Consider the following 27,762-nt stretch of genomic DNA (forward strand, 5'->3'; position numbering starts at 1 on the left):
CAGTATCACAAGCTTTGTTGTCAGAAAGTTTTGTTATTCATATATAAATTGAGGAAGTAATTGATTTCAGGTTTTTAAACTCAAGAGTGTATATTAAAAACAATTTTATGTGACAATCCCCCTCTACTCTGCTCTTGTGAGACCTCACTTGGAGTATTGTGTGCAGTTCTGGTGTCCTCAACATAAAAAGGACATGGAACTGTTGGAACAAGTCCAGAGGAGGGCTACGAGGATGATCAGGGGACTGGAGCACCTCCCATATGAAGACAGGCTGAGGAAGTTGGGGCTGTTCAGCCTGGAGAAGAGAAGGCTGCGTGGAGACCTCATAGCAGCCTTCCAGTATCTGAAGGGGGCCTACAGGGATGCTGGGGAGGGACTATTCATTAGGGACTGTAGTGATAGGACAAAGGGTAATGGGTTGAAACTTAAACAGCAGAGGTTTAGACTGGATATAAGGAAGAAATTCTTTACTGTGAGGGTGATGAGGTACTGGAATGGATTGTCCAGGGAGGTAGTGAATGCTCCATCGCTGGCAGTGCTCAAGGCCAGGCTGGACGAAGCTTTGGGTGATATGGTTTAGTGTGAGGTGTCCCTGCCCATGGTAGGGGGGTTGGAGCTAGATGATCTTAAGGTCCTTTCCAACCCTAACTATTCTGTGATTCTATTCTATGATTCTAAATTCTTAATACACTGCAACTTCCTTGTACCATGTGGTGACACCTTTCAAAACTTACCACTATCAGCACATCACTCCCCAAAAAACCCATACAGCCAAGTGCACCATAGGGAGCTGAACACCACTCCCAGATAAGCAGTAGCAGTCCTAGGATAAAGCTCAGGGGCAGCTCCATAAGCAGTCTGTCAGAACAGACCATTTGCAGAAACACAATCTCATTTCAGAGTTCCTGGTTTGCCTGAAGAGATGGAGCCACTCATTGCAAATAAAGTCACCAAGGGAAGTCCAGCATGAGGGAAGCTTCCATTAAGAACTGCAGTGCTGAAGACAAAACAGGGATATAAGTAGGAGCCTGGGCATAACAGCATCACAATTTCACCAAGTATGCTTCCCCAGGCCTGTCTCTTAGTGGGCTTGGATACCTTTTTCCTGCCTTGTACTCCAGCAACCCCCCATAAGACACAGGAGACGGGACAGAAATGAAGGCATAATCCAGCCAAAGATCAGCTGACTCTTAAGGGTTAATGTAGCATGTCTCTACAGAGGAAGCAATAGTTTTGAAGGAAGAAAAGAAAATGGATGTGTCAGGGTGCTCGGACTGTGGCTGACACAAACATAAATAAAACAACTGAACCAAGACTGAATCACAGATGCTTGTCTGCGTAAGGTATGCCTCAAACCAACAGATTTTACACAAATTGGATTATACAATATTTCTGTTTACAAAGTCTACTATCAAATGGTGCTTTACAAAAAGCTTATATTTTAACATACAGCACTAAACATCAAAAGGACATACAGCAGGTTGCAGGTTTTTTTTAATCTTCCTTGATTCATCCTTTCTTTTTAAAGATTTCACAACATAACAGTAGCTGAGAGTGCAGCAAGCAACAAGCCAATAAAATACACTTATTCTAGACAGAAACAAAGCCCTCTGTTGACAAAACCAGCATGGGCACACTTCTTTGAGCCTGTAGTGGGATAATACCATTAATGCATTAAATTGCATTACATTTTCTAGGTGTGCAACCTTTTGCACAAGGGTTGGGAGAGCCAGAGAGCTCCTCCACTGGAGGGTTCTGGAGCCTCACCAAAATTTTGGGTGGCTCTGAACAGCACCACAGGGGCCACTGTGAGAAACCTCATTTATACCCTCTCCCTGTCATACACATGCACATAGCAAAAGCTGAATTCACAAACAATTCAAAACAAAAGGAAGGTAAATGGCTGAATGACACCCGTGAAGAAAGATTAACAGTGCACCACATCAGGTTGCTTAACAGCAGGATAACCTTATGCAATAACAGTCTGGAGCCAAACAGTCTGGAATCTCCAGCTTCATAAAACACATTTTTCCATCAGTGCACACAAAACAAACACAATAATCACCATCACCCTTCATCTCCCATTGCTTTGCCATCTACAGTTGCACCCAATGAGAGTAAAGCCAAACACTGCACCGATCTGCCTTCTCACACTGGTAATTTCCACATCACGTACACACTGTACTCTCCTCTCACCAACACATACACACTCACTGCACATCATTCTTATTTCCAGACTTCATGAAAGCATTTTCCCCCATACAGGTTTCAACACACAAGATGGCTTTAAACCCAAGTGGCGAATCATGTTTTGGTTAGAAAGAGGCCAGGTTGAAAGTAATCATGTCAGAGGGAAAGAATGCCATTTTTACAAAGTCCACAAAGCAGTAACTTCTAGCTCCCAAACACTGAACAAACTAACAAAGTTTGATGTTTCCCCCAACCCCATGCAGGATTTTTAAACCCACCCCACAGGAGGAAGAACGGGGGCAAGCAGGCACAGGGTGTAGTGTAGAAAATGATTCACTTGCAGAAACAAACTATAGACTCAGAGAGGTGAAATGATGGAAAACCCACTGACTTCAATCAAGTCAGGACTTCCCCTCAACACACAGGCTGCTAAGAAAAGCTTTCTGCCATGCCATACTAGGTGGGGGAAAAAAATCATGTTGAACAGTTAACCTTACCAGAAATTGTCACCAAGACATTCAGTCCTTCAAGTACATCCATTTGCTGGAATCTTCTTCGATTGATGAGAGGATAAACCTTTCCCTGACCACTTCTGTCTAGCAGCATCAGACCACTTTCAGTGCCCACTAACAAGTTCACTCCTAGAAGAAACAAAACCAAAGTGCCAAGTTAGTAGGCAGATTTTTCACATATTCTGATGATTGGTGTATCAACTGTCCTGCTTCAAGCAGGTCTAACCACTGCTGGTTGGGTCTCAGCTGCCTGCAGCCTAAAAGATCTCATGATGCAGAGGCTTTCAACATTACCTGTCACAATGACTACTGTCACCAAATTGCAATGTTCAAGAGAGTAAGAGCTTCGTAGAGCACCAGTTCCCAAGCAAAATGGCACATTAATGTTGGAAGAGGGGGAAGGCACAAAGTGGTACCCAAGCTTATGTATTCCAAAGATATATTAACTGTCAGTAATGGTGTTGGTAACAGGAGGCTCTTGACAAGAGCCACTTGCAAGAAAGCAAGGGGGTTGCTGGTAGGGGCTTGGTCCCCACTAGAGAAACAGACTGTAGGGCAGCCCTCCTGTAAACGGACAGATGCAGAGTTGGTCCTCAGCTTCCCAACAATCTTTTCCATCTGAATGTTATAACTAGAGGAGTTACAATAATCTTATATTTCTACAGATTCCTCCTAAAGATAAGCAACTGCAGATGAGAAAAGTCAGTAGGCCCTTTTCTTTATACAAAGGTCCAAACATGTATTTGGACACTTTCCAAGAGTCCCCAAAAATTTAGTATTTAAAATCAATATTTATTTATTTTTTAGAAATAAATGTATGAATATAAATATAAAATATGCCTATGCATGAGACTGGATTTTAAAAGTCTACTAATACATTGTCACTTTAAAATTTCTTAACTATTTAATTTGCAATACTGTTCCAGTCCAGGAGCTTCAGAGACAGGTCAGATATAGGGAACAGGAATCAAAGCAAATGCATGACTTGCTTTATTGAACTCCTGTGTTGCAATCACAATGTAAAACTTGTCATCCTTAAGCATAAGTGGTGGCCAGAAGGAGGTAATGATGGAGAAGGGGCCTGAGCTACTGGTGCTAGGGCACTCTGAAAAGCCTCTGGGTGGATAAAAAAGCAGATGTAGCCTATGGAGAGGTTGGAAACCAACACACATCTTCAGTTTTCTCTCTCTTGCCTTTTCAGTAAGGCAACTTCAGAGGCATCAGCAGTCCCTAGAAACCATCACATCCTTTGCTCAGATTCACTGCTCTGCTCCTCCTCTGCCTCCTCCAGGCAGCAGAGCACACGGATGCTGGCAGCCACAGCACCTGCCTTGGGAGAGGTTCTGCCACACTCCTATGCTGTCCTTCAGCTGCTGACATCTCTGCCATCCCCCTTCCTGCCCTCCTCCTGTCTCTGCACCTTGCACTGGGTCAGTACTTGCTGGATCCCATCTCACAGCCCCAGGGGCATTTCACACCTACTGTCTTCCTTAATGGGAGGCATCCTTAAAATGGGAAGCAGCAAAAGGAAGCAGGGAGAGCACATGCTCAGGGATCAACACAAATGCAGCACCACCAAACCAGCCAGGGAAATGCCCAGCAGTTGGTCTCCTTCCTGCAGCTCCAGGACCCACTGACTAAAGCTGTAAGTGATTCAGCTTTGACATGTATGCCTACAATTCAAGGCAAGCCACATGCAAACTGTTTTTTATGGGTCCCTTCCCCTGTCTGCACATCAGGGCTCAATTGCTCTCACCTCCACCCTCATCTCTTCCTCTGCTGCCTTTGTGGTGCAGTTGTTTCTGCTTCAAGTTTGCATGTGCACCTTTCCATGACCTCTTCCCTTAGCTATATGCATTTTGAGATTAAACTAATGAGGCACTATGCTGGTGGCAAGCAGTGCAAGCACTATCATTGGTCACAGCCAGCAGAGCTCTTCTGCCACCACCCTACAATTAACCAGTTCTGGTTCTTCAAACAAATGGAAATGCTTCCTGAGAAAGTATGGGCTCTCTATGGAGGCTGGGTGTACAAATCTACTCTACCGAATCCATGACATTGACTTTCACCACTCAGAACTAGAAGAAACAGCATCACAGGCCTAATGCAATCAGCAACCTGCCAGATACTATGGCACAACCACTTGTAAAGGCAAGGCAAAACAAAGGAAAGCAAGTCTCCCTCTTTTTGAATAAGAAATATCATCATGAAATGCCTTCATTTACTTAAGGGTACAGGAAGCTAAACCTTATCAAGAAATAAGCATGTGTACCAGCTTGTGTCACCATCAGGTTGGCCTTAAATCTTCAACAAGGAAATACTTTGTTACAGCTGTGAAACACCTCTAGGAGTTTACATCTGTACTTTAAGTCACTGTAACAGTCAAATACATAGATGAAAGAAATATAAAACCATTAACACAAATAGCTACTGGCAAAACAAGGCAGATCAGAGAAATTATGAGTCATCTTTACTGATCCTGTATGATTTCTCTTTGCCTTCTCCCTCTCTCTGCCTGGAAGTTTACATTGCACAAATCTTGATTTTATCAGAGAATTATTCATAAGAATAGGTAGAAATAGCATTGGGCTAAAAATTCTTACCAGCAAACTGTGGAAATAAAGAAAGCAGCAGATAGGAAGATAAGGTGCTGGGAGAGCCAACATGGTTTAACTGACATGGTTTTGCAGGCAAGAATGACAGGGCAACAGTGCTGTTCTGAGAAACAAGAAATACTGGAAATAACCCCAAAAGACAACTACAGCCTTGGAAAGAGCTGTGAAAATGCAGACAAGAGCAGTGCAGTGCATTACCTATGCAATCATTGTGTGACTCAGGGGAATGGCCAACTCTCTTCTTTATAGTTTTTAAGATGACACCCATATGCATTTATAGCCTATTAAGTTTAGGTATACTAGATAAATACATATGCAATATATGCAGTATGTACATAATATACATTATCTATTAACATCTAGACTATGAAAAAAAGATCAAGTGGCCCCATGGGTTCTGGCCAAGAAAGAAATTACACAGCAGAGAAAGCCTTTTGCTGGGTGTTGCAGCAGTGATTCCACACTGTAGCAGGCAACAAGCACTGCTCTAAGACTTTCACCCATGTAGGATCCTAACTGTCTGACACTGACATAAATTATCCCTTGTGGCAAGAAGGCCAAAAACACTTGGTCAGCTGACACCCCATGGCCAGCTTCTCTCTGCACTAACCACTCTTAACGAAACCAAGCCAAAGCCTCACACTGGAAAATTACACTCTTACTCCTCTCTTTCTGCTTCCTTCCTACATAAACTGATGACTGAGATGGAAAGTCGTCTTACAAAACACATCTTAATAAAGCTCTGCAACAATACTTAGCAAGAGGCTCAAGAAGATGATTAGTTTTCAAAGGAAATACCAATGGGTACCAGGTGCACAATGCAAAGATGACTACAAGCTCCCAAAAGCTGCAAGAGATGTACTAGGAGGGGTTAGAGAGAGCTGAAAAGGACATCATGATAAGATGAATGAAGTCTAAACTGTGCCATCAGAAGCATATATCCAGCAGCAGGAAATTATATCAAAGCAGAAGCAACATACTGTGAAAAACATAGTAATAAGCAGCTCCTGCAATAAAAAGAGGCAATGAGCATTGAATAAATGCAGAGAAATAGCTAAAGTTTCAGAGATACATTCTCAAGGCCTGTAAGCTCGTACTGGCAAGTCTGCACTTCAGAACTGCAGGAGGCAAGGGAGGAACAGGATTGCATTACCCCATAAGGCAGCACACAGTATCTCAGAATTGAATCTCTTCTTGTATTTGCGAATCTCTGGGGTATCACTCTGTGGCCGTGTATTCGTGGGATTCACATTGACAACTGATCCTTTTCGCGTAGGGTCTTGCCTTATTGCCTCTGATCTCATTGCTTCACTAGAAAATCCTACTGGAAAAAAAGAAAAGTAAAGCGCATGTAATACCACTCAAGTGCTAAATTCTGGCCATATATTTCTTACACCATACTACCCAAATCAGTAACTGAGAATACTGAGCAAGTCTTTCTTTTTGTAAGAAATGTAAATGGAAAAAGAAATAAAATTATGCACTCCATTGCAAATAAAATAAAAAGCATGATGGTAACATTTGTAGTATTTAAAGAGCCACTGAAGTCACAGACCCCTTTTTCAATTGTCGTCTCCAGCTACTTTACTTACCCACAGAAGTCACAGTTGTCCCACTAGATGGAGAAATCTGTAGTAATCTGGGGTCTATAAAAGGTGTAAAGGAGGAGGAAGATTTGTGTTTCTGGAGTGTGTTACTAGCGGACTGAGTCTGCAATGTAAATTTCAACTTTATTAATATTAATGACAATAAAAAGCACGGATAACAACAACCAACATATTTAAGTCACTACAGAATTATGCTACAGAGCCTCCCCAAGCTTTTATACTCCCTTTATAGATACACAAAGCACTGCAGACACCACACCTGCACTAGGCACATATGCACACTGCACATGTTACAGCAAAATGTAATTAGCTAAATCGTCATCCCTGTCACCTCAGCTGATAGTGAAGATTTATCAGACTGGCCCCTACAATCAGGCAGAAAGAGAGGGAATGTCTACTTTTAAAAAAATCTGCTTAAATGTATGTATACTGTCTGGTCTGCAAGCTGTCCACTACCTACGTATGACTTCTGAATTTATGAAGCATCTCCTAAAGTGAGCTAGTTTAATAAATTAGAAAGTTTGATCTCTTGGCTTGTGCAACAAAATTAGAACCATCTGGGATCAAGCGCTCACTTCTATGATGGATTACATTTCTTTCAATGTCCACTACTGTTCTTTCTCCCTATTTTGTTTAACCTGAGCCTCTTGCCAGAAAGCTGCAGCAGTTTCTTCCACCTTTATCTGACAAAGCAACATATTAAACCTGTATCGAACAAAGGGGCTCATTAGTGTGGAAAGTGTAGCAAACGGTGACAGGAAGCTATGAATATGTGGTGGATAGAATCGCTGGTGCTTGCTGAGTTATGTGGTCTAAACATGAAAAAACATAAAGAAAAGAAGAAGACAAGTGAAACAATGGACTGTTAAAAGTGGAAATGGAACAACTTAAAAACCCTTGCCAGTTTAGTATTAAAGTGACAACATTTGCATACTGAAGCAGAATAGGACAAGTGAAAAAAAAATATATATGTAAAGGGCATGCATGTGGGTAAGGTATATCAAGCAGTACTGCGATTTTGCTCAGCTTTATGCGAGCACAGAGACACTTCTTTATCATCAACTGATCTTCAGCCTCTACCTTTCTAAGCCTCTACTCTGCAGAAAAAAATAGCAATGGGTCTTAGGAGTGTATCACTCCCCTGCACAGCTCAATACCAAAAGGCTCCTTCGCCACCAGCCACCACCACAGCCTCCACTTCCCAAGCTTAGTCAACTGAACCCTGCTTATTTATTGCTTAGATCAAAGTAATGAGCAGTCATATCTCTGGATCAATCAACTGATCCCTATAACCTACAAGAGCGTGCTTTCAGAAAGATCAAAGACCAATGAAGCATAGCTGAAAATTAATATTATGCTAACCAAATTTCCAGGAGGAAATCCTCCCACCCACCCTATTGCTATGTGGTTCAGAAGCCTTTTTGATCCTGTGGTGAACACGTGCATTGCCATCAGCCTACCCAGCTCACTGCAACCTTCCCTCGTCATAGCACTTGCACGCCTACGTGGCAGTACAGCTCTACCCTAAGAAGCAGCAGTTTATTTTCACCAAGTTTTGCTTCCCCTGTACCACCACTGCTTGCCCACAAAAAGAAGTTCTCCCCAAAAGCCAAGCTGGCCACCCAGCTGGGAGTGGAACCACCACAACTGCTAGGATTGGCAATAGGCGAATGATGCCCATCATTCACGTGTGTGCATCTCCTCTACTGAAGGGGTTACACACATGTGAAGGACCAGGCTTGCCCACCAGCACTTGGTAAGGGAAGGCATCAGCCCAGAATCAGCCCAGGACAGCAAGAGGAAGCTTCCCCTGCAGCAAAGCCTTGCTTCTCCACCTGGACACAAGCAGCACTGGTGGAGAACAGCCATTTTTACACAGCTGCTTTTCAGAGTGCACACATACTTGGAAAAAACCCAAAGATTCTCCCCAATTCATTATTCCAAAACAACAATACCCCAGGCTTTTACAACCCTCCCATGTAATAACCTGATTTGTTCACCCAGCCCATGTGGCAAGCTTTAAAGAGCAAAATTCCTCCACGGCCGCTTCCTCTCCCAAAGGGTGAGTTTCCACAAGCAGCTCCTCATACATGCGGAGTTACCAGCTCAACCTTTACTGACAAAGCCAAAATTAACTGCTAATTTTTAAGAGGCACACTGCTTGCAATTAGCCTGCTCCCAGAATAAAACAGAATTAAAATATAATAGTATTGGCTTGGAAATGCAGTAGTCAAGTTTAGTTTAAAATGAATGCCATGCAATTAATGACTGACTAAGAGGAAGCAAAAATAGTAAACTGGCAAGTTTGGCGTGAGACTGCTCTAGAGTTAAGGGCTTCTTATACAGAACTGAAATGTGTTATTTGGGGGTGGGAACAAAGGTGACAGGAAAAAAAAAGCAGGGGAGATTGGCTGGAGTTCCTTTGCAAACTAGCTACTAGGCAATGCTGCTATAACCCTACGAAAGCAGCCAGCTGTGGTGTAAGACATACCTCATTAGTAGTTAGCTTGTCCTGGGGTGTCTGTGGGGACATGGTGGGTGTCGGCTGGCTGGAGGATGGGGAGGAGGAGGTGGAGGAAGTGGAGGAGGAATGGCTTTGCTGTAAGAGATCTGGCAAGAGGTGAATGCGACCGGCAAAGCCATTGCTCTCATGATGGCTGGCACGCTTTTTGTCAACTGTACTCTGTAGAAAAAACAGGCACACTTGTCTTGCTCAAGTGCTGCTTAAAGGTCTATAGCCCTAACAACCTCTCTCCTTCTCTCCCTCACTTTCTACCTTTTTACATTTATTTTTTAATTTTTTTTTAAAATAAGCTGATAATCCATGCCTTGATGCCTGGATGGAAAGGGGAAGTGGGCAGAGCTACTAGAATTTGGCAAATTCCCACCTCTTCTGGCAGGCAAAAGCTTAGTTCATGTGGCTGACTTGCACAGCCAGCTCCATCCACTAATTAACAGAAGAGTAACTGTGCTGGAAAGTCCTCCACCACAACACGGACAAGCACATTTTTGGGGGTGGAGGGAGGATTTCTTTCCCTGTTGTCTTGGTTAAAACTAACTTAAATCCTACACAGGTATGAGCTTGGACTGTCTGGCAAATGCTTTCAGCTAACTATTTAAAACAGTAAGCATGAAATCTCAATTTTCAAACCAGAGGGCTCAATTAAGAAACTGGCATTCAGTTGTGAAATTCAGGAATGCGATTACTGAGGAAACTCCTATAAGCTAGCACGCTCATTAACACACGAGCTCATTTGAAAGCAGGGAATCATTATCTTTCAGAGGCACAAGAATGCAGTATTTTCAGAATCAAAGGCAACAACACAGCACTCTAGCTCTGTCCATGTTCTCTACCTTGCTACCTACTTTGCTTCTCCATTCCCCCACAGTAACTGCTGCATGAATTTGTATGTAAGTGTGTGTGAGTGTATGTTATCTAGATGGTCTGTAAGCCCTCAGCTACAGGTTCAGAACTATTTGAAAAATCCCTGAATGCTCCCCCAAGCCTCCTCCCAGCCCCACTCCTGAGAGCTATGCTTAGTTCTATGGTAAAACTTTTTGCTCCAGGTACTTGCTCCAAACACCTGCAGCTTTTCTACCCTTCTCTCCCACAGACTTTGAGGTATTCTGCATGGTGCTGCCATGGTGTCACTGGAAAGCATGCAAAACAGAAGCAAGGGGTGAAGGGCTACTCTCCTCTTTGCATGCATCAAACATCTTGCTCATCTGGAATTCACTACAGCTGTGTCTTGATAATACGAACAACAAATATAATGTAGAAACAGCATGGGTGAATGAGCGAGTGGGTTAATGAGCACAGAAAAAGTGCAGAACTGCACAGGGAAGGAAAGCAATACCTGTCGGACAATTAAGGTGCCTTCCTTAGAAGGAGTCAAGGCAGGTTCACTCTCCACATCGTCATGGACGATCATGGTTTTCACTGACTCTGTTTCACCATTGCTCAAGTTCAACGTTGACCTATTTGCCGGACAAGAAATAACTTGAGTGAAATAAGAGCACTTACTCCCTAGCTTTCGCTGCCCCACACCAAGGCACACTCAAAATTCATTTATATTGTGCTCAGAGTGGAGTATTTACATAAACTGCCTAGGAAAGCTTCTCTTTAAAAGGAAAAGAAGTCAGGAGTTTGTTAAACACCACTTCTTGCTTTATAACAAATAAAGGGAGAAGAGGGAAAGGCATAATACATAGAAGCCTACTTTTTGAAAAGATTACCCTCAAGTTTGAAAATGTGAACATACTACTAAGTCTTGCTCATAGGTTGTTCTAAGCTGAAGGAGCTAACATACAAGTCAAAATACCCAGCATCCTTTTTCTTCAACCCCCTAAGAGGGAAAACAGAACACTGTTAGAAGAACTAACACTGCTCGGACATCATCTGGGCCAGAAGTAGATTCATCTGCTCCTTCTTGTTCCATATCATCATCTTCCTCATCCGTTGTCCCTGACTCCTCACTTGAGGATGAATAATCCGTTACTTTATGTGGAGGTCGCACATCCTCTACCGCTCGCAGTTCCTTTGCTAACGCAGTTAAATCCTGATGGGAGAGGGAGGAAAAAGCTGATGTTGCAAGGAAGAAAAGAATTTGCAAGACAAACCCACAGAATCAGTGCCCAATTTGCTCACTTTTTCATTGCTGAACATTGTTCGTTTCCATAGCCCCAGCAGTATTGTTTCTTTTGAGTTACTCATTCTTGATAGTGAGTTACTAAAGCTCACTTTCTGATAAATTAAAGCACCAAGAAAGTCAACCTAAGGGGGCCTTGCCATATTACATAAAAATGTATATTCTAAATCCCAGCTATCCTGATTATGACTTCAGTTTAACCCATGATACCATCTGAAGGACATATATAAGCACCTGGACGCATTCTCACCCACTGGTTGACTGTCACAGTTCATTTCCCTAAACTCTGCAGGTTAATAGCAATGACCACAAGAAATCCAGGCAGCAAGGTAGCAGAAAGATCCTTAGACATACTGAGACATTCAAGGTAGTCACAGAGAGCTGATCTCCTTGAAACCTTCTGATCCATTTCCAGTTGCATGGATCCACACTAAGGATTTCATCTGAGAAGTCAGGTTCATTAGCACCCACTCAGTCACACACAGGTGTCATTATGAGACATAAGCTGCTCTGCTCTCTGCTGCTTGGAGTGTGGGTAAACCAAGTTTGCAGTCAGTGCAGTCTGCCCTCAATTGTGTAGTGATGCTTTACTTAGTTGAATACAAATTCAGCCAACACTTCACACACTGTACTATCTGAAGTGAAGGACCAAGCTCTGTGTTTCTCTAAGAAAGCAGCTTTAACTGACAGATTTTGCTAGTGCAGTACCATAATGGCAAGAGCAAAAAAGTTTTAAGGAAAGTTGGAAATACCATGATCCCCCAGATACAACTGAACATCGAGCTGTAATCAACTGTAACAGCAGCCAGATAAAGAAAATACCAGAAATCTTTCACAGAAAATAGCACCAGTTTAAGGTCTTACCACTTCTCCCTGCACCATTCAGCCCAGCATTGGCACATTCAGGTCAAAAGCACCATCATTGGTCCAGCCCCAGGAAGGAAACACAGGATTGAAAGAGAGAAAGGAAAAGATTAGGAAAGAAGAAGACTAGAGAGCAGAAATCAATTCCAGAAGCAGAGCAAATTCTAACGTTTCAGGTACTGTGATGTGTGGAGGCAGTGGCAGAGCCCAGGACATGCTGCTAGGCCTGCAAGACAGAAACTTCAACTCCAGCTGACGTTCACCCCCAATGGAATCATGAATGTAAGCTCACACTGTACATTTTATGGGCCTACATCAAAGAGAGGGGAGACAAGGGAAGATGGATTCAACTTACAGCAGGCTTGACAGGTCTGAAGACCTCCTTTTTCTCTTCAGGCTTTTTAGGTGCACTTTCATGACGCTGCGATGGAGAACCCTCTGATTTGGACGATGCTACATGTGGCAAGGCCCCAGAAGGAACACAGAACAAAACAGATTAATCAGGTAACTAAAGTATATTTTCTTACTTCACTTTGTAGTGGGGAAGAGAGATGAGAAAGTTATCAGGCTGTTCCCGACAGGAAGACCTAAGTTTCACTGGTTCACTACTACATTGTCCCTGAAGGACTACACAAAAAGCTGTCATAAGCTGTGATCTGTATAGGTGCAGCTGGCCTATGATTGAAGCCAAAGTAAACTGTCACACAGCTGTAGATTAAAGAGAGTAAATGGAGTGTAGCCACAAGCTGGAGAACCTGCATCAGCATCCAACATAACCCAGCTGAGACGTGTCCATAGCAGTCTGCACCCCATCAGCCACCACCAAGGTGACCAGTAAAAAGCATCATGTGCCCCTGCACATGAGGAAAGGAGCTGTGAGAGCATGGAGACTATGCTGTTTGCATACAGGAAAATGCAGCAGTCACTGGATGTGAATCAAAAAATAATGAAACATTTCTACAATGACTTCTGAGCCTACCATCTTCCCCAAGTAAGGAAATACTGTCAAGGGGGGGTACTGGAAGCTAATCCAGCTTTGATACTGCATGCTCAAAGGTCTTTCCCAACAAGGCTTTTCAACCTTCATTATTGACTGTTTCGTAACTTCACAAATTTAGAAACACAGTGTTACGGAGGGTGAGGAAAGGACTTACATCTCATGCGGAACCGCTCTCCAGACCCACTCTGAGAGCCGGGGTGGGAGCCAGGCTGTGAGCCTGAGTTGCTTGAACCTGAAGAACTGCCACTGCCAGGCCTTGGTACAAGCTTCTCCACCCTTTCCCACAGCAGACGAGGCTCTATATTGCTGTATCGTGGAAGAAAAGACACACATTTCAGTTTCAGATTCCCATTCCTAAACTCAAATATCTGTCTTCCCCCGTGTTTTGCTAATAACTTATCTGAAAGAGCACTCAATGCTGAGCTGAGAACATCAGCGATGCTTTACAATCCAGGCAGTAGCTTCCTTTGAAATACTTATCCTTTTTTAGGATATATTATTTTATTTATTTATTTATTTATCACCCTATTTATTTATTTAGGATGGAAAGAAAAAAAAGTTAAGGTGTGTGTAAGGTATTCTTTTTATTTGTAACTGGCTACCTGCTATTCTTAGGTATCTAATCTAAAGTGAATCTGAAGTTCTCTCAGCCTGCAGCAAGTTTAAAATTAGCTCAGAAGTGCCCTGGCCAGCCAAGCATAAGCCAGAAAGACGTAACTGCCTGTCATTCTCAGAATACCTTCACCCCTGTGAGCCAGTGTCAGTGAGCCAGTTCCAGGGTGGCCTATCCATGCTGACCTGCGGAGCTCTGGAGGAAGCCCCTTCCATCCCCTCCCTGACCTCAGATGCTGTGTCACAGCTCATGGACATTTCTTTCCTTCTTAAAGTCTGGTTCTGGCTGAGGGGCCAGAAAGTTTCTGAGGTTGTTTCCCTTCAGATGTTACAAACACTTTTGCTGCCAGGAATCCCCACAGTATGGCCAAGATGACCTGCTGCATCAAAAAGCAAGATGCTCATGAATGGCCACATTATTTCAGAAATATTAAGGATATTTTGAAAATGTTGCTAAAGTTACTGGGCAGGCTACTCGAAGGAGGAAAGAAGGAATTCTGCCAGTGTTTGTTGGCACATCTGCAGCACCAAGGGAAATTAATATTAATCATTACTGAAAAGGGATCCAAATTCATCTTCCTTTCAAGTCCAGCATACAATGCCAGAAGCTCTCTGGAAACGCCTGGCTTCCCATGAGCCTTTTCCTTCCAACTCAAGAAAGGCAATGACATGTTGGCTTACACACCTCGTGGAGTTTCTTTGACCTGCTTGGTTATTTTGCTGCCCACTGCCCTGCAGAGGAGAATCGCGGCGGGACAGGACTGGTGATCGGGATGTTGTTCTCACAGGAACCTTGGGGAGAGAAAGGTTGTGTTAAATCCATGAAGAGGAGAGAGAGAAGAGGAAGATTAAATCTCTCCTGCTACAGAACATAGTCTTAAGATTTTAACAATTCTAAGTCCAAGCTAGCATCAATGACCAAAAGCAATGAACAAACACCCACAAAACCAAGGGCCTTAGCTGGACTGCTGTTCAGATTTGGAAGAGAACTCAGAAGTTTAGTCTTAACATTAAGCAGTATTTAATAGTTATCACATGAACACATAGACGCCCCACTACCCTCCAACTACTGAGACATTCTAAAAGAATATGGCACTCTGACTGAAGCAGGGAAGGCACAAAGCAATTTGCTGAAACAGCATGAGAATTAGGAGAATAAGCTCAGGGGAACCAAACAAATGCCTGGGAATGGATAAGCAGAAGGCAAAGACTGGTGGGGGGGAGCAAGAACATACTCAGAAGAAGCAAATCCCAGTGGATGGGAGGAGGGTTGGGAGAAGGAGAGGAGGAGGAAATATATTGAATGTTTCCTTTTTGTTCAGCTCCATCTCAATTTTAAATACGTGTATGATTCATAGTTTGGGTTGCTAACAGATGAAGAGGAAAATTAACTCTGAGCAATAACCTCAGGGATATTTTAAATTCTTTCCTGAGTATGGTAATGATTTGTTATCTTTGCATAATAAATTGTCTCTGAAATAGCTACATTCTATAAATAATTGCCAATTTTATATGAAGCTTCAATATTGTGTTTAAGGTTGATTATCATTAACCCATTGACTAAACACCTATGTTATAATCTGCCTTCCAAAATAGTTACCAATGCTGGCACAAGGGCACAGTCTTCCCAGTGCCCAGGGTATCACATCCTTAAGAAAATAATAATCAATAATAAAGAAAAATAGCACACATCTGTCTTTCTACTCCTTACCCTTGGAGGCACCTCGTCACTGTCTGATCTAGCCCAAGCCTTTTGGGTGGGGTCGGGTACCTCCGACTTAGAGTCAGAACTCTGATTTAGCACTTCACTGCGTGAAGGTGGATATGGGTCCTGGGAACGAAGATGGTGATGAGCAAATTTGGGAGAAGGGTCACTGAAGGAATGGGATCGCGAGACAGGGGAAACATTGTTCTTGAGAGATGCCAGATGGGACCACTGTACCTTACAAGAAAACAAAACATAAAACATTCAATGCGCTCAGTATAACTGGCTTTCCAATTAACACAGAATAAAGGCAGGTGGGGCGGGCAGAGACAAATTGGTTATGGCATTAGGTAAGCATGGGGTGGAATCAATGCATTTAAAAGCAAGGCAAGCGCCCAAAGAACGTAACAGACTGAAAATACAGCACATATGCATTTTTGGTGAGGTACGCTCTCCACATACACATACACTGGTGCCCAGAAGAAAAGGGGACCTAATATCTGCACCCTGAGCCTGAGTCCAAAGGCCACTCAAGACAGAAGCTGCCTTCCATTCCTTGGTCTTCAGTGGGCTTTGGTCAGGTCTCATGGCAGCACTGGTGGGCTGGGAAATTTGAAGCACATATCCAATTGAAGAAATATACAAAATTAAAGAATGCTGTAAAATGTGCAAACTGACAGACGTTTATGTTACCAAATAAATTTAGGAACTAGATACAGTTCCAAACTTTTGGACAAAGACCATAATGCAAAAGCCTTTATTCCATTACAGTCACTGAAATACATAAAAAAAACCCCATAATATAAGTTGTATATAGTATACATATGTACGATGTACATTATACTTACACCATATATGTACCATCTACTGTACATATATACATATTTATACGAAAACTAAGAACACATGTACATGAACACGTATTCAGTTACACAGACTAAGAAGGCACAACAGTGACTCCAGAGTTAAAACCCTATCGGGATTTCCAGTGAAATCCATATTGACCCTTCAGGCTAACTCCCTCCTTGTGCAAAAAACTGTGTTTCAGAGTTCATTTCTGAAACTAAGGAGAAGAAAAGGTCATAACTGAGGAACACACTGTTTTCACACTTCATAATTAAGCAAAACTTTGCTTTCAATCTCGGTTTCAGTAGGCTGGTTGTATTTGTTTTTATGTGATTATTATTTCCTCAAATTTAATACACACAGCTGTTGAAGAGCCTGATTATCCTTAATGTAAGTGGAAGACCCAGACTTTGAAAGTAACTGGCACAGAGAGCATGAAGATACAAGTCCAATATTTTGAAATAGTCATAGAGGTTTGAATAAAAGCCAGGAATTAATGAGTAAGAGATGAAGTTCTGTCCTGATTTCTCCCACTCTCCCGTCTGTTCAAATTCTTCTGTTGCCTAAAAGAGTTGCAGTACCTAGTCACAATGAGGGATGGGTTTAGCTTGCACTGTCATCAGCAGATTTAATTTGGGAGAGGAAAATTCTGCATGGAAACAGAGGAACTGAATGCAGAACTACACATTTTAATTTAGCATATCCAGATCCCCCTGAATGTATGGGCTATATCTAAGTTTTATACGAAGGTTACTTTATAAATTCATGCTATAATTCCTATGAAATGCAGATAACAAGACCTGGAGTTTTTGCATTAGAAAACAACAGAATGACAGCAGCCACAGAGCTCAGTGGTTTCAACCTCTTTTTGATTTTTCCAGGGGTGGTACAGAGCTCTCTTTAGCAACTGTAGGCCTACTGACAACAAACCTGCTTTTCTTAGTCATGTTTTGTAAATCTCTCTGAAGCAGTGCTTATACTATTAAAACCCACTTGTTTAGTTAGCTTTTTCTGCAAGAACTGGAAAAACAAAGCAAGTTCAGTTCTTTCCCGAGCACCCTTTGTGGTAGTAAATATTTCACTCAGATCAAATTCTGAATTGTAAAAGTGTAAAAGTTCAACTTTTTGCCAGTGTTTAGCCCACCACTCCGCTGTTTCACAGATAATCATGGAATGCAACAGTTCTAAATCTAGCTGTAACATTAGATAAAAAATAACAACAAAAAGAAAAAAAACCCAAACTCAAACTAAAAAAAAAAAAAGATCCACCACCAAGCCCACAAATCCATCAGTTTATCAATAAGCAAAAACAGACAAGAAGTAAAGGCACTGAATAAGCTGCTCTGTGTAACAGTGCTACCCTTTACATAAGACTAAGTGCCAAGATCTGCAAATCTGAAAGAAACATGTTGGGACTTCTGCATTTCCTCCAGGCTCACAGAGATTTTCTTGGACACTTACCTGAGGCTCCATTGGCCTCTGCAGGGCAGGCTGAGCAGGTTCTGAGTTTCCATTAGAAAAGGACTCTGATCTTGAAGGCACTGGTGGCTCCAACACTTTGCCCATCTGTTTAGACTGTGCTTCAGGGGAGCCCTGATTAGTTTTTCTAAATCTCTCCTCCACCTAAACCAAAATAAATGGAGGTTAAGCCTGGAGTCAATAAAATGAATTACAGTAGAAATATGAAGGTGAGTACCACTTCTAGTTTACCATAAAGAAACCAAATACATTTGGCAGGATTTTTCCCCTAACACTTTCACCATAACTGTAAAACAGCTAGTGAGCTACACCAGAATGGCAAGTATTTCAATAGGGAATAACAGGAAGAGTGTATATAGCACACAGTAAGATGTGAAGTGGTATGATTAAAGACCATTATGGAGCTTCTTTCCACCTAGACTAGTTATTATCCATTGGTATTTTCCTCACAGACAATGAAAAGGATAGATGAAAATAGAAACAACTTTTCAATATAAAAGTGTATTTCCCTTACTGTAGTTACCTGCCTCACTCAGCCAGTGGTATTTGATATCTGCTTTCTTGTGCTTGTTTCTTTAGCAATGCAAGAAGAGATAGAATATGCTTCTCTACCCTGTTCAGTTTTAGGTATGAAATTGTAGGGCTGGTCATCCTTCTCTTATGAGACAGTCCCAACACAACCCCATATGCTGCAGAAAACAGCCCCAGCAGCTTGTTTCTTGTTCTCAAGGAGGTGTAGAATTGATCATACATGGACTGTGAGAGTTAGTCAAGCAGAAGACTAAGTTGGAATGTGTTCAGTTCTCAACAGAACATCAAGTGAGGTCCACATGCAGAAATGTTGCAGTTTCCAAGACTGTAGCATTGTGAACAAAATGAGAAGTACGAACAGCAAGAGGTGAAGGAAGGCTCCAGGCAAAAAGGAAATACCCTGTTTCCCAAGATGGCCTGTTGCTGCAACCAGGGCAGTGTGCACATTTCTGCCAGAGCAGCTGTCTCTGAGGAACATTAAACTCCCATCACTTTATCACATCATCAAAGAAAAATCATACTAGCAGCTTGGGCTGACTTCATTTGATGAATTCTGCTCACAATATTTGCTTTAACCCTTATTCCTGGAGCAAAAACCCAGCATTGGGGTGGTTCCCTAATCAATTTTCCTTGCAGTGATGGTCTGGAGAGACCCACTGCTCTCACAGCCATGTCAGAAGACAAGGGCAAGTTTTCAGGACTCCTCAGCTGGGCTGCTTCATAAACCCAACCTGCCTCTGCTCTACAAAATTTGAGGACAGTTAACAGTTTGCCTATAGGAACAAGCAGACAAGCTTCTGCCAGGTCTACACAAACTACACCATGTCTTGGGACAATAATGGAGGCACACATCTTCATTATACAATCATTTTCACTACTGTGCTCAACTTCACAGAGCCATCCTTTAAAAAACAGGCCAGACTCCTTGTCATGAATAGAACAAGGAAAAGCCCCAAGTCTTTCTGTCTGAAGGAACATATTTTCACGGTGCTAGCTGTAGATGATAGGTTTCTTCCACAAAGCACAGAAACTGCACGAACCACATGTCCTGAGAACCAGGCAAGAAGTGGGAAGGAGACAGTGAGCACACGCCTAGATAAAAACAGGCCCTGTTCCAGTCATCTGACTGTACAGATTAGAAAATGGCATTAAGCCTCACACCTTGCTGTAAGCTCCTTGCTGTTTCCCAGAGTCAATCATGGAAGTCCTTCCTTATACCACCATTGCTACTGCAATAGGGAAAAAAAATAGATACTATGGCTATGTTCTTACCCCAGTTTTTAAGAATATTACACAGCAATCTTTGGGAAGATTTGACTATTAACACAGTATTTCTGCACCTTCACTTTACTCCTCCTAGCTAGAGCAATCACAAAAGAAAAAAACTATGACAAAAACCAGCTGAATCAGTAATTCTGCTGAAGGATGTAACAATTTGACCCTTTGGGTATTTCTCTCCTTTTCAGTTATGAAAAGAAAATGGGAGGCAAGGAGTAGATACATTCCTGTATTCCCCCAAAGCCAGCCTTCAGGCTGGACAGGAGCACTGGACTGGCACTGTGCTTCCACTGAGGTGGGCCAGGAATGTGAAAAGAGGACAGGAGGCCTGGTTCCATGCCTGCATCACCACATACCGGACAAGTCTGAACTTCTTCTGAGAGAGACGTTCCAGATACTTCAACCACCAAGCAGAATGGATGAGATAGCATAAACATGGTTTATAAAGAACTTGGACAGCAGTATCTACAAGAAAATGAGTTTGTGCTCACCAAGCCCAAACAGCAATACTTCAAAGGCAATAAAGTGCTAGTGGACAAAGGTGGACTGAAAGCTATTTTATCATGTTCAACAGTCCCAAGGATATTTTTGTTCTTGTTCCAAAATGTATTTACCTAGTTCCCACATGCTAGTAATGAATGCCATTAACAGCTTTGACCAGTATTGCCCAGTCTGGTGGTTTGTGGGCACTATGGTGCTCAAGGGAAACGTAAGAATAAGACTGCTGAAAGATAGCCAAGGGTGCATCAAAGAGGCAACTACTTGTTTAGCAAAGTTAATCGTGGACCAATGAAAACAGGAGACCACTCACTGAAACAAACAGCACTCTGATGATCTCAGAACTACTTGTTAGTGCCCAAAGTCCAAGAAGGCAACACCACTGACTTTCATAAGAGCAAGGTGTGATCTCAGAAGAGAATAATTCACATTTCAAAATGAAACTGATGAAATTCGGGTTTATGTTCATGAGAAGGAAATTTCCAAGAGCATGAGCTAAAGCACCAAATGTGTAAACAGGCACTACTATGTACAAGCATCCCTCATAGGTTTGTGCTTTCCAACTGCTTCCCAGTTTCCAATTGCCAGTACTTGCCAGAGACACAGACTGCCAACTGCACCAATGCTTCCTATGAAAACATGCCTGATGAAGTGCAGATGAAATTAAATTCCTGATGTGACGCTACCAAAACCCAGTCCCTTCAGAGTGCAGCCTTTCAGAATTTCTTTCCACCCTCAAAACTCTGAACTCCAATGATCACAGCAGCAGTACTCAGAAGTAGCCCTCAGGTTTAGAAACCAGTGGGCTACATTTTAAAATACCCTGACCCTTATGAGTGATGCTTTAGTCTCCAACTGTACTACAGCAGAACTGCAGTTGCAATGATGGCAACAGGCAGGGGCAGAGGAGCAGGCAGCAGATTCCTGCCCAGAAACAGGACTTACCTCACGCGCTCTTTCAGCAGGCTCATAGTGGGATTTTGGCTCAGGGGTATGATAGCTTTGTTTATTTCTTTCTTGCTGCTGCTGCTGCTGCTGCTGTTGCTGCTGCTGTTGTTGTTGCTGCTGTTGCTGCTGTTGTCGCCTGTGATCATGCTGCAGTGACAGGAGGTAGGCTTGCTCCTGCTGCAGCTGGCGCTGAAGTCGCTCTGCCTGTCGGTGTTCCTCCATCTCTCGCCATCTGTATTCCTTTGAAAAAACGTGTAATTCAAGACATGACATTGACCATACAGTGGACATGTCCCTATCCATCCCAATAAAAATGCACCTTTCTGGTTGTTGTTGCCTTTTTTTCTTGTTTTCTTTTTTTGTTTATATCAACATTAAAGTATACCCAAGAGCTAAGTTAGACCAATATGGCATGTGTCTCATGTTGGGGAAGTTGAGTGTGTACTGCTAAACTTGACACGACTGGAGAGTTATGTCAAAACCGATATTTACTAAAGTAAAAAAAAAAAATTATTTATACTAAATCCAGTGTAAAGTTCATAAAACAATGATTTAGACCAACACTAGGCCATTGTATCCTGGGGTGGATTTACATATCATGTGTGCTTTTGATCTGCAACATAAGCACTCTAGTTCTTCACTGAATGCCAAGGTCTGTTCAGAAACTCGACCACCACACCAGAGCCGCTCTACTTTAACATAAAGCCTCCTCTTACAGCCCAGAAAGCAGTGTGACCATACAGCACTTCTCATATGTGCCTGTCAGCCCACGACGCTAGCATAAATGGCCTTTTAATCAAGCTCCTTTGTTGTCATACTGTCAGTGCAGCTGTGCCCGACTGAGGGAAGCCTAGGACTGGCCGGATAAATGGATCCTATAGCTACTGAACAAAACAGATACAGTGCTTTACCAGTAACATGGCCTGCTCCTGGAGCAGCTGCTGCTGTAGAATTTCCAAGTGCCGCTGCTCCTCTTCTAGCTGTCGCCTGATATACTCCTGTCACATAGAAATTACCCAGCAATAAATTTATTCAAAAGGAATGCATCAGAACCCCCTGGGTGGAACACCACACGCTACTTCCCCAGTTCAGCTTTAATGAGAAACGCACTTCAGGATGGATTAGTGCCTGCAGAACAATTTAGGAAGCCCTGCCTCCTGAGCATTGGCTTTCGGCCCCTTCTGTTCTGAAATTTGCACTCCTGCAAATGTTGCCAGCATGGGCCAGAGCTCGTTTCCGTATTTTGGAAGTGGTTTCAAGAAGCAGCAAAATGCACTTGAAGGTTTTGGAAAGTTAAAACAGCGAGTCTTGACTCAACACAGCCAATACGAAGTCACATGCAAGTTGTATTAAACATTAGTTTGTTGCACTGGTGCGATGAACTGTTAGCAACAGCTAGAGCCAGGCATAGTGTAGGCAGACTTGGAGCAAGCTCCCCGAGAGGGGCTCTGCCAAGTGCAGCTGGGACCTGCCCTGCCATCTCCCCTGCTGCCCTCACCAGAAGCTTGTCCTGAGCAGACACTGCCAGCCTTGCTGAATTATGCGATGGTTATGACACAAACAAACATCCACCAGAAAACAGATATTAGACCAAACTTGAGATCTAGCCACCTCTTCACCTTCAGCCTCAACAGGTCGAGACGTTTACTCATTGCTTCGCCTGACCCCCTGAAGAACTCAAACTCTGAAGCACCAAACCCAAGCTGATAACATCCTATCATGCAATTAATGGAAGTATGTAACATGTGCATGCGCACACACACAAGCACACACATGCACACACACATTTACAGTGTATGCATAAAGAAATTAATGGATCAGTGATACAGTGATGGGAGCTATATAAAGTCTTGTGACAGACTGATGAGATACACTATACTGTTGTTACGCACATTGGCTGTGCCATAGTTTGGGTTAACAAAAACACTAAGAGGGGGCATATCTTTTCTTCTGAAAAATAAACAAATTTGAAAATCCAGAGTGGTTCAGCTTGGCCACGTCAATTAACCATTTGTCATTATTGGCACTGTGCGTAATTAGCATTTCAACAGTTTAAAAAGCAGCTGGGGGAATACCCGGTGTCTGCCCAAAAGCAAATTGCTGTGCTGTAATTAGAGATTTTCCATACATTTATTCCCATTGGTTAAGTCTTCTCTCCTTTTGACTCCAACTCCTTTTTTTGAATATATAGAAACACAATAAAACTCCCCAGTAACATAACCACCAATCGAAAATACAGGTACTTTATGTTGGAATAAAATTAAGGTGCATCAGGCCAAAACCAGCATTCCTGAAGTTCATAGGAAATTTGCAAGCAGTTTTGGCCCTTTATTTGGCATCAGCATTTTGTAGTACATGCACAGTAATTATTACTCTGATTATCACCCTGATTCAAGTTTTTAAAGGATTTTAAAACATGCAGATTTCATGCATATATAGCAACTGAATTTCATAGTGTAAAAAGTTTCTCACCTGTACTCTCTATGTATTAAAGACACAACTTAAATATATGCTGACACAACTTAAAGATACATTTGCTGCCTGAACTGGCATACATTATTAGAGCTGATTTTAAATAAAGCAAGAGAGGGAGATTGCATATTTAAGTTTTAGGAAGGAAAACCCTTGGCAGCTCAAAGCTTCCACCTCAAATTCAGAATATTCAGAAGTTTATGACAAGCCTCTGACCAATTCTGGGTGCCAGAAGCTGACACACAACAGAGCTGCCATTCTCTGGTAGGCCTTTTAAACAGGAGCATGTCCTGCAAGAAGCACTGATCCAGCAAGACAAGCCTAGAAACAATTTTCAGCCCCAGTGATGATTTCACCAATTCTGATGGTTTTAGCCAAGCCCAGGGGCACGAGCTGAATTTAGAACAAGTACTGCAACAAGACTTCTTTTTTTGAGGGAATATTGAGGCTGCCAAAATTTTCCATAAAGCTTTATGATCTGTGTTAGTGCGTCTGCTGTCAGAGACAACAAAGATGACAGGGTCAGCATTAGGTTGTCCAAGCTGATTTAGGCTTACTAGTTTTTAAAAAATCAAATTAGAATTTAGAAGAAACAAACCTATTACACATATATCTGTTATCATGGACTCACCTGCTCCCTTTCTACTCTCCTCTTTTCCTCCTCTGCTCTTCTTCTCTCTTCCTCTTCCTTACGCCTCCTCTCCATTTCTTCCAGACGTCTTTTTTCCTCCTGTTCTCTCCGCCTTTGCTCACGCTCTTGTTGCCTTCGAGCTTCCCGTTCTCTTCTTTGTTGCTACAAAAGGGAAAAGAAACCACAAAGTTTTACTTTTGTTGTTATCAAAGAAAGAGGTGGGGTTGTTTTCTACTGTGAAGAGAGGGATTTACCAGGACTGGCAAGCTCTGCAACTGAGTGACAAAACAGTACCTTGCAAGCGTTCCACCAGGAAACCAACTCATGCCCAGCACACAACTGTCCCTAAAAGCAGCCTCACTTATTCTTTCTGGTTTCTTCATGCACACATACACAAAGTCACGTACCATATTCCTGACAACCAAGGTGTGGAAGTTCACTGCTGCTCTTCAAGAGAGGCTCATACTGAAGTCTCAATCTTTGATCAACTGTTGAACTCAAATCTTAATCAGACTGACAATTTTATTGACTCCAACACATTATCTGTATGTTGCCAAAAGGGAATCAACAGTCCCACTAAATCAGCTAAAACTCAAATGACAACTGAGCTTTTGATAAGCAGCTTCTCTCTTAACACAGCCCATGGTCTGCTAAGAATTTAATGGTGTTGGCTCACAACCAAGCTCAATTTAACGCACTGGCCAAAACTTTGACTAAGAGAAGACAAGTGCTGAACAGCAGAACCTCAGTACCTCCCCAGACATCAAAAGCACCTATTTGTAAAAGAGGAAAAACAGCTGAGGTAGGTTTTACACTCACACAGATAAGCTTCCATGCATGACCCAAATACCAACTGGTGCTGATAAGTCTGCTCAAGTCTGAAAAGAACCTGGAGAACAGCTCTAGAAACCATGAACCGACTCATTTATGTCTACACAGCACCACGAATAACTTCAGAAGAGACATTTTAAATGCCCATACAGTCGTGACCAACTCTTCCTGCACTTCTACAGAAACATCCAGTTACTCCACCTACCTCGAAATTCCAGGCAGCCTCCCACAACTGCCTAAGTGTCAAAAGACCCAGCTGTCTCCCGTTCAACCATCTACTGGGAATATTTACTTCCATGATACATTTCTATAATATGCTAAAAAAACACAGACGAAATTTAAACAAAAAGAAGCACACCCAAATTTAATCCCAAGAAAATGCTAACTTACGTTAGCTATTCCTTTTCCCATTCAGGTTAAGGTTAATACAATTATCAATTTTTGTTGAAGAAAAACTGCCCCAGATTTGTCAGTCTTAAGGCTCTTCAAGTAGACTTGCAAGAGCCCACAAACTAAGCTTTTATTTGGGTTCACAAATCCATTTACTAGTGTCCATTTCATAGTTGTCCTCAGCTGAACAAGCAAAGGCCAATCTACACTCCCTGTGTTACCTTACAGGATAAGTTTTCTCTGCTCGGCACATGACCCTGCATGACTATGCAGTAACTGAAAGCTCAACAGCCTTTTCCATCTTCTGGAATCAATACTGACATGACAGTGGAAAAGAAACACTGGGGGGGTGGGGGGATGGATGGGGGATGGGAGTAAAGATGGTTAAGAATTAGTAGTACTTAAATAAAACAGTCTGCTTTCCGATTCTGCTTAACTAGCTGCACCACATTTTCTGTATCTTCTCAGAAACACAGCTCCCTTGCTCTTGTGCCTTTTCTCCCAACCAAATCTATCTACCAGCCTTTTCTCTCTCGCTTAAACAAGCTCTCTTCAATGAATGTAGATACAAAAATAGTAAAAGTGCTGCAAGGCAGCTATGGCACGCAGTGCATTTCATGGGTTTCACTCCTTCATTTCTAAAGCACCATAAAAGGATTAAGTAGGCACTTTTATTTCTGAATATGCACATCTATGTCAAACAATTTCTATATTTAAGTCAATACATTCAGGTGCTTCTTGGCTAATCAAGTCTGACAGGCTCTTTGTTTAAGAAAACTAAGATATGAAGTTCAGTAATTCTGTTGCCTTGAGGATGCAAAAGACAGCACACTGCTGACTGGTTAATATGAACATTTATCAACTCTAACACTTCAGCATATGAAGCCTGTCTGTTTAACAATATTGTGATGACATTATTAAGCGTATATATTGCAGATCTTGGGATGGCATCATTCTCACTATAAGGAAGACAGGCAGAGTTTAGGTCTTTTGGATGAAACAAGTTCATTGCTTTTTGAATCAACACAGAAGTATTCAGTAATAATTATAAATAACTGAACTTAATATGAGAAAAGAAAGTTACAAATTGACCAAGAGAGCTGATTTCCAGTGATATCATGAAATAAACAAAATCAGCTGTTAAAAGATTTTTAAGCAAACCTTCAGCCAGACTTCCAGCTCAGCACCAACAGTAAATATTTATCACCCAACGAAAGAAACTAAAAAAAAAAGGATTCTCTGCCACCAGTGTGCATTTAAGTGAAATCTCCAAAGCACAAATGTTCTATTGTCTATGTGCCAAAGTACACAAAGAGATGGGGTTTCTCGGCACTGCTTCCGCCTTCCCGTCAGACACCGCCTTAGCCCCTCGCCAAGCGGGCGGGAAGGAGGCACTTGGCATCACAGAAGCCTGCACAAACAACCCATACAATCCGCTTATCCCAGCCCCAGCCATAAAATAAAGGTTTCACTTCCTCTGCACGTGGCCTTTGAAACCTAAGCGTCAAACTACTGGCAGCTGACAAAGTGGAATTTACCTTTAACAAGCCCAGGGAAAGGAAACCTACAGCAACAAGCATCTCTTGGGTCCTTGTCTACATCTTATCAAAGCAATGGCAAAACTGTGAGGTGACAAGCTGACGCTGACCCAAGCTGTCTTTAGAAGCAGCCCTTTAGCTGATTTCCTACCACCCTTCTGTTGGCACAAGGTTGCCTTCCTGACTGCTCTAGCAAGTCTTCCACAAGGACACAGCACAGCCGTGGTCACCATGTTCCTTAGGCTTGCCCAAAGGAGGGGAGCAGGACAGGGAAAACCATTAGTTAAAATGAACATCAGTTCTGTTTGCAAAACTTGGGCTTCTGCATTTAGTAAGTGTGAGTGATAGATACTACAATTTTTATCACACGCTACAAAAAAGACCTGATACAAACCACTGTTGCCCAATAGCGAGCAGGTATGGATCTGGACTCACTGAAATGATGGATGCATATCCACATTTTCTTTTCTTGGATCTGGTATTACCAATTTTCTTTTACATGTCAGATGAAAAGCTTATTTTCAAGGAGCTAACTGTTAACCAGAAGGTGAGGGCAAGAACTCTTC

The 27,762-nt window shown here is 42.4% G+C and overlaps 1 protein-coding gene across 10 annotated transcripts in view; it reads right to left on the reverse strand.

Annotated features, from left to right (window-relative positions):
• Positions 1 to 27,762, reverse strand: part of MAP4K4 (mitogen-activated protein kinase kinase kinase kinase 4) — a 165,277-nt gene that overhangs the window by 15,201 nt on the left and 122,314 nt on the right. Inside the window, exons 13-27 of one of the 10 annotated variants that reach the window (XM_034059981.1) lie at positions 24,438 to 24,599; positions 22,246 to 22,332; positions 21,332 to 21,574; positions 18,062 to 18,223; positions 15,761 to 15,985; positions 14,735 to 14,841; positions 13,592 to 13,743; positions 12,793 to 12,890; positions 12,438 to 12,446; positions 11,308 to 11,483; positions 10,782 to 10,902; positions 9,416 to 9,607; positions 6,910 to 7,027; positions 6,471 to 6,641; positions 2,688 to 2,831 (exon numbers count right to left, since the gene is read on the reverse strand). In XM_034059981.1, the coding sequence (XP_033915872.1) occupies positions 2,688 to 2,831; positions 6,471 to 6,641; positions 6,910 to 7,027; positions 9,416 to 9,607; positions 10,782 to 10,902; positions 11,308 to 11,483; positions 12,438 to 12,446; positions 12,793 to 12,890; positions 13,592 to 13,743; positions 14,735 to 14,841; positions 15,761 to 15,985; positions 18,062 to 18,223; positions 21,332 to 21,574; positions 22,246 to 22,332; positions 24,438 to 24,599 (2,167 nt within the window). Of the gene's footprint in view, positions 1 to 2,687; positions 2,832 to 6,470; positions 6,642 to 6,909; positions 7,028 to 9,415; positions 9,608 to 10,781; positions 10,903 to 11,307; positions 11,484 to 12,437; positions 12,447 to 12,792; positions 12,891 to 13,591; positions 13,744 to 14,734; positions 14,842 to 15,760; positions 15,992 to 18,061; positions 18,224 to 21,331; positions 21,575 to 22,245; positions 22,333 to 24,437; positions 24,600 to 27,762 lie in introns of all 10 variants that reach the window. The other 9 variants (XM_034059980.1, XM_034059979.1, XM_034059984.1 and 6 more) reach the window with 9 other exon arrangements.

Source organism: Melopsittacus undulatus, chromosome 2 (genome assembly GCF_012275295.1).
Source record: "Melopsittacus undulatus isolate bMelUnd1 chromosome 2, bMelUnd1.mat.Z, whole genome shotgun sequence".
NCBI lineage: Eukaryota > Metazoa > Chordata > Aves > Psittaciformes > Psittaculidae > Melopsittacus > Melopsittacus undulatus.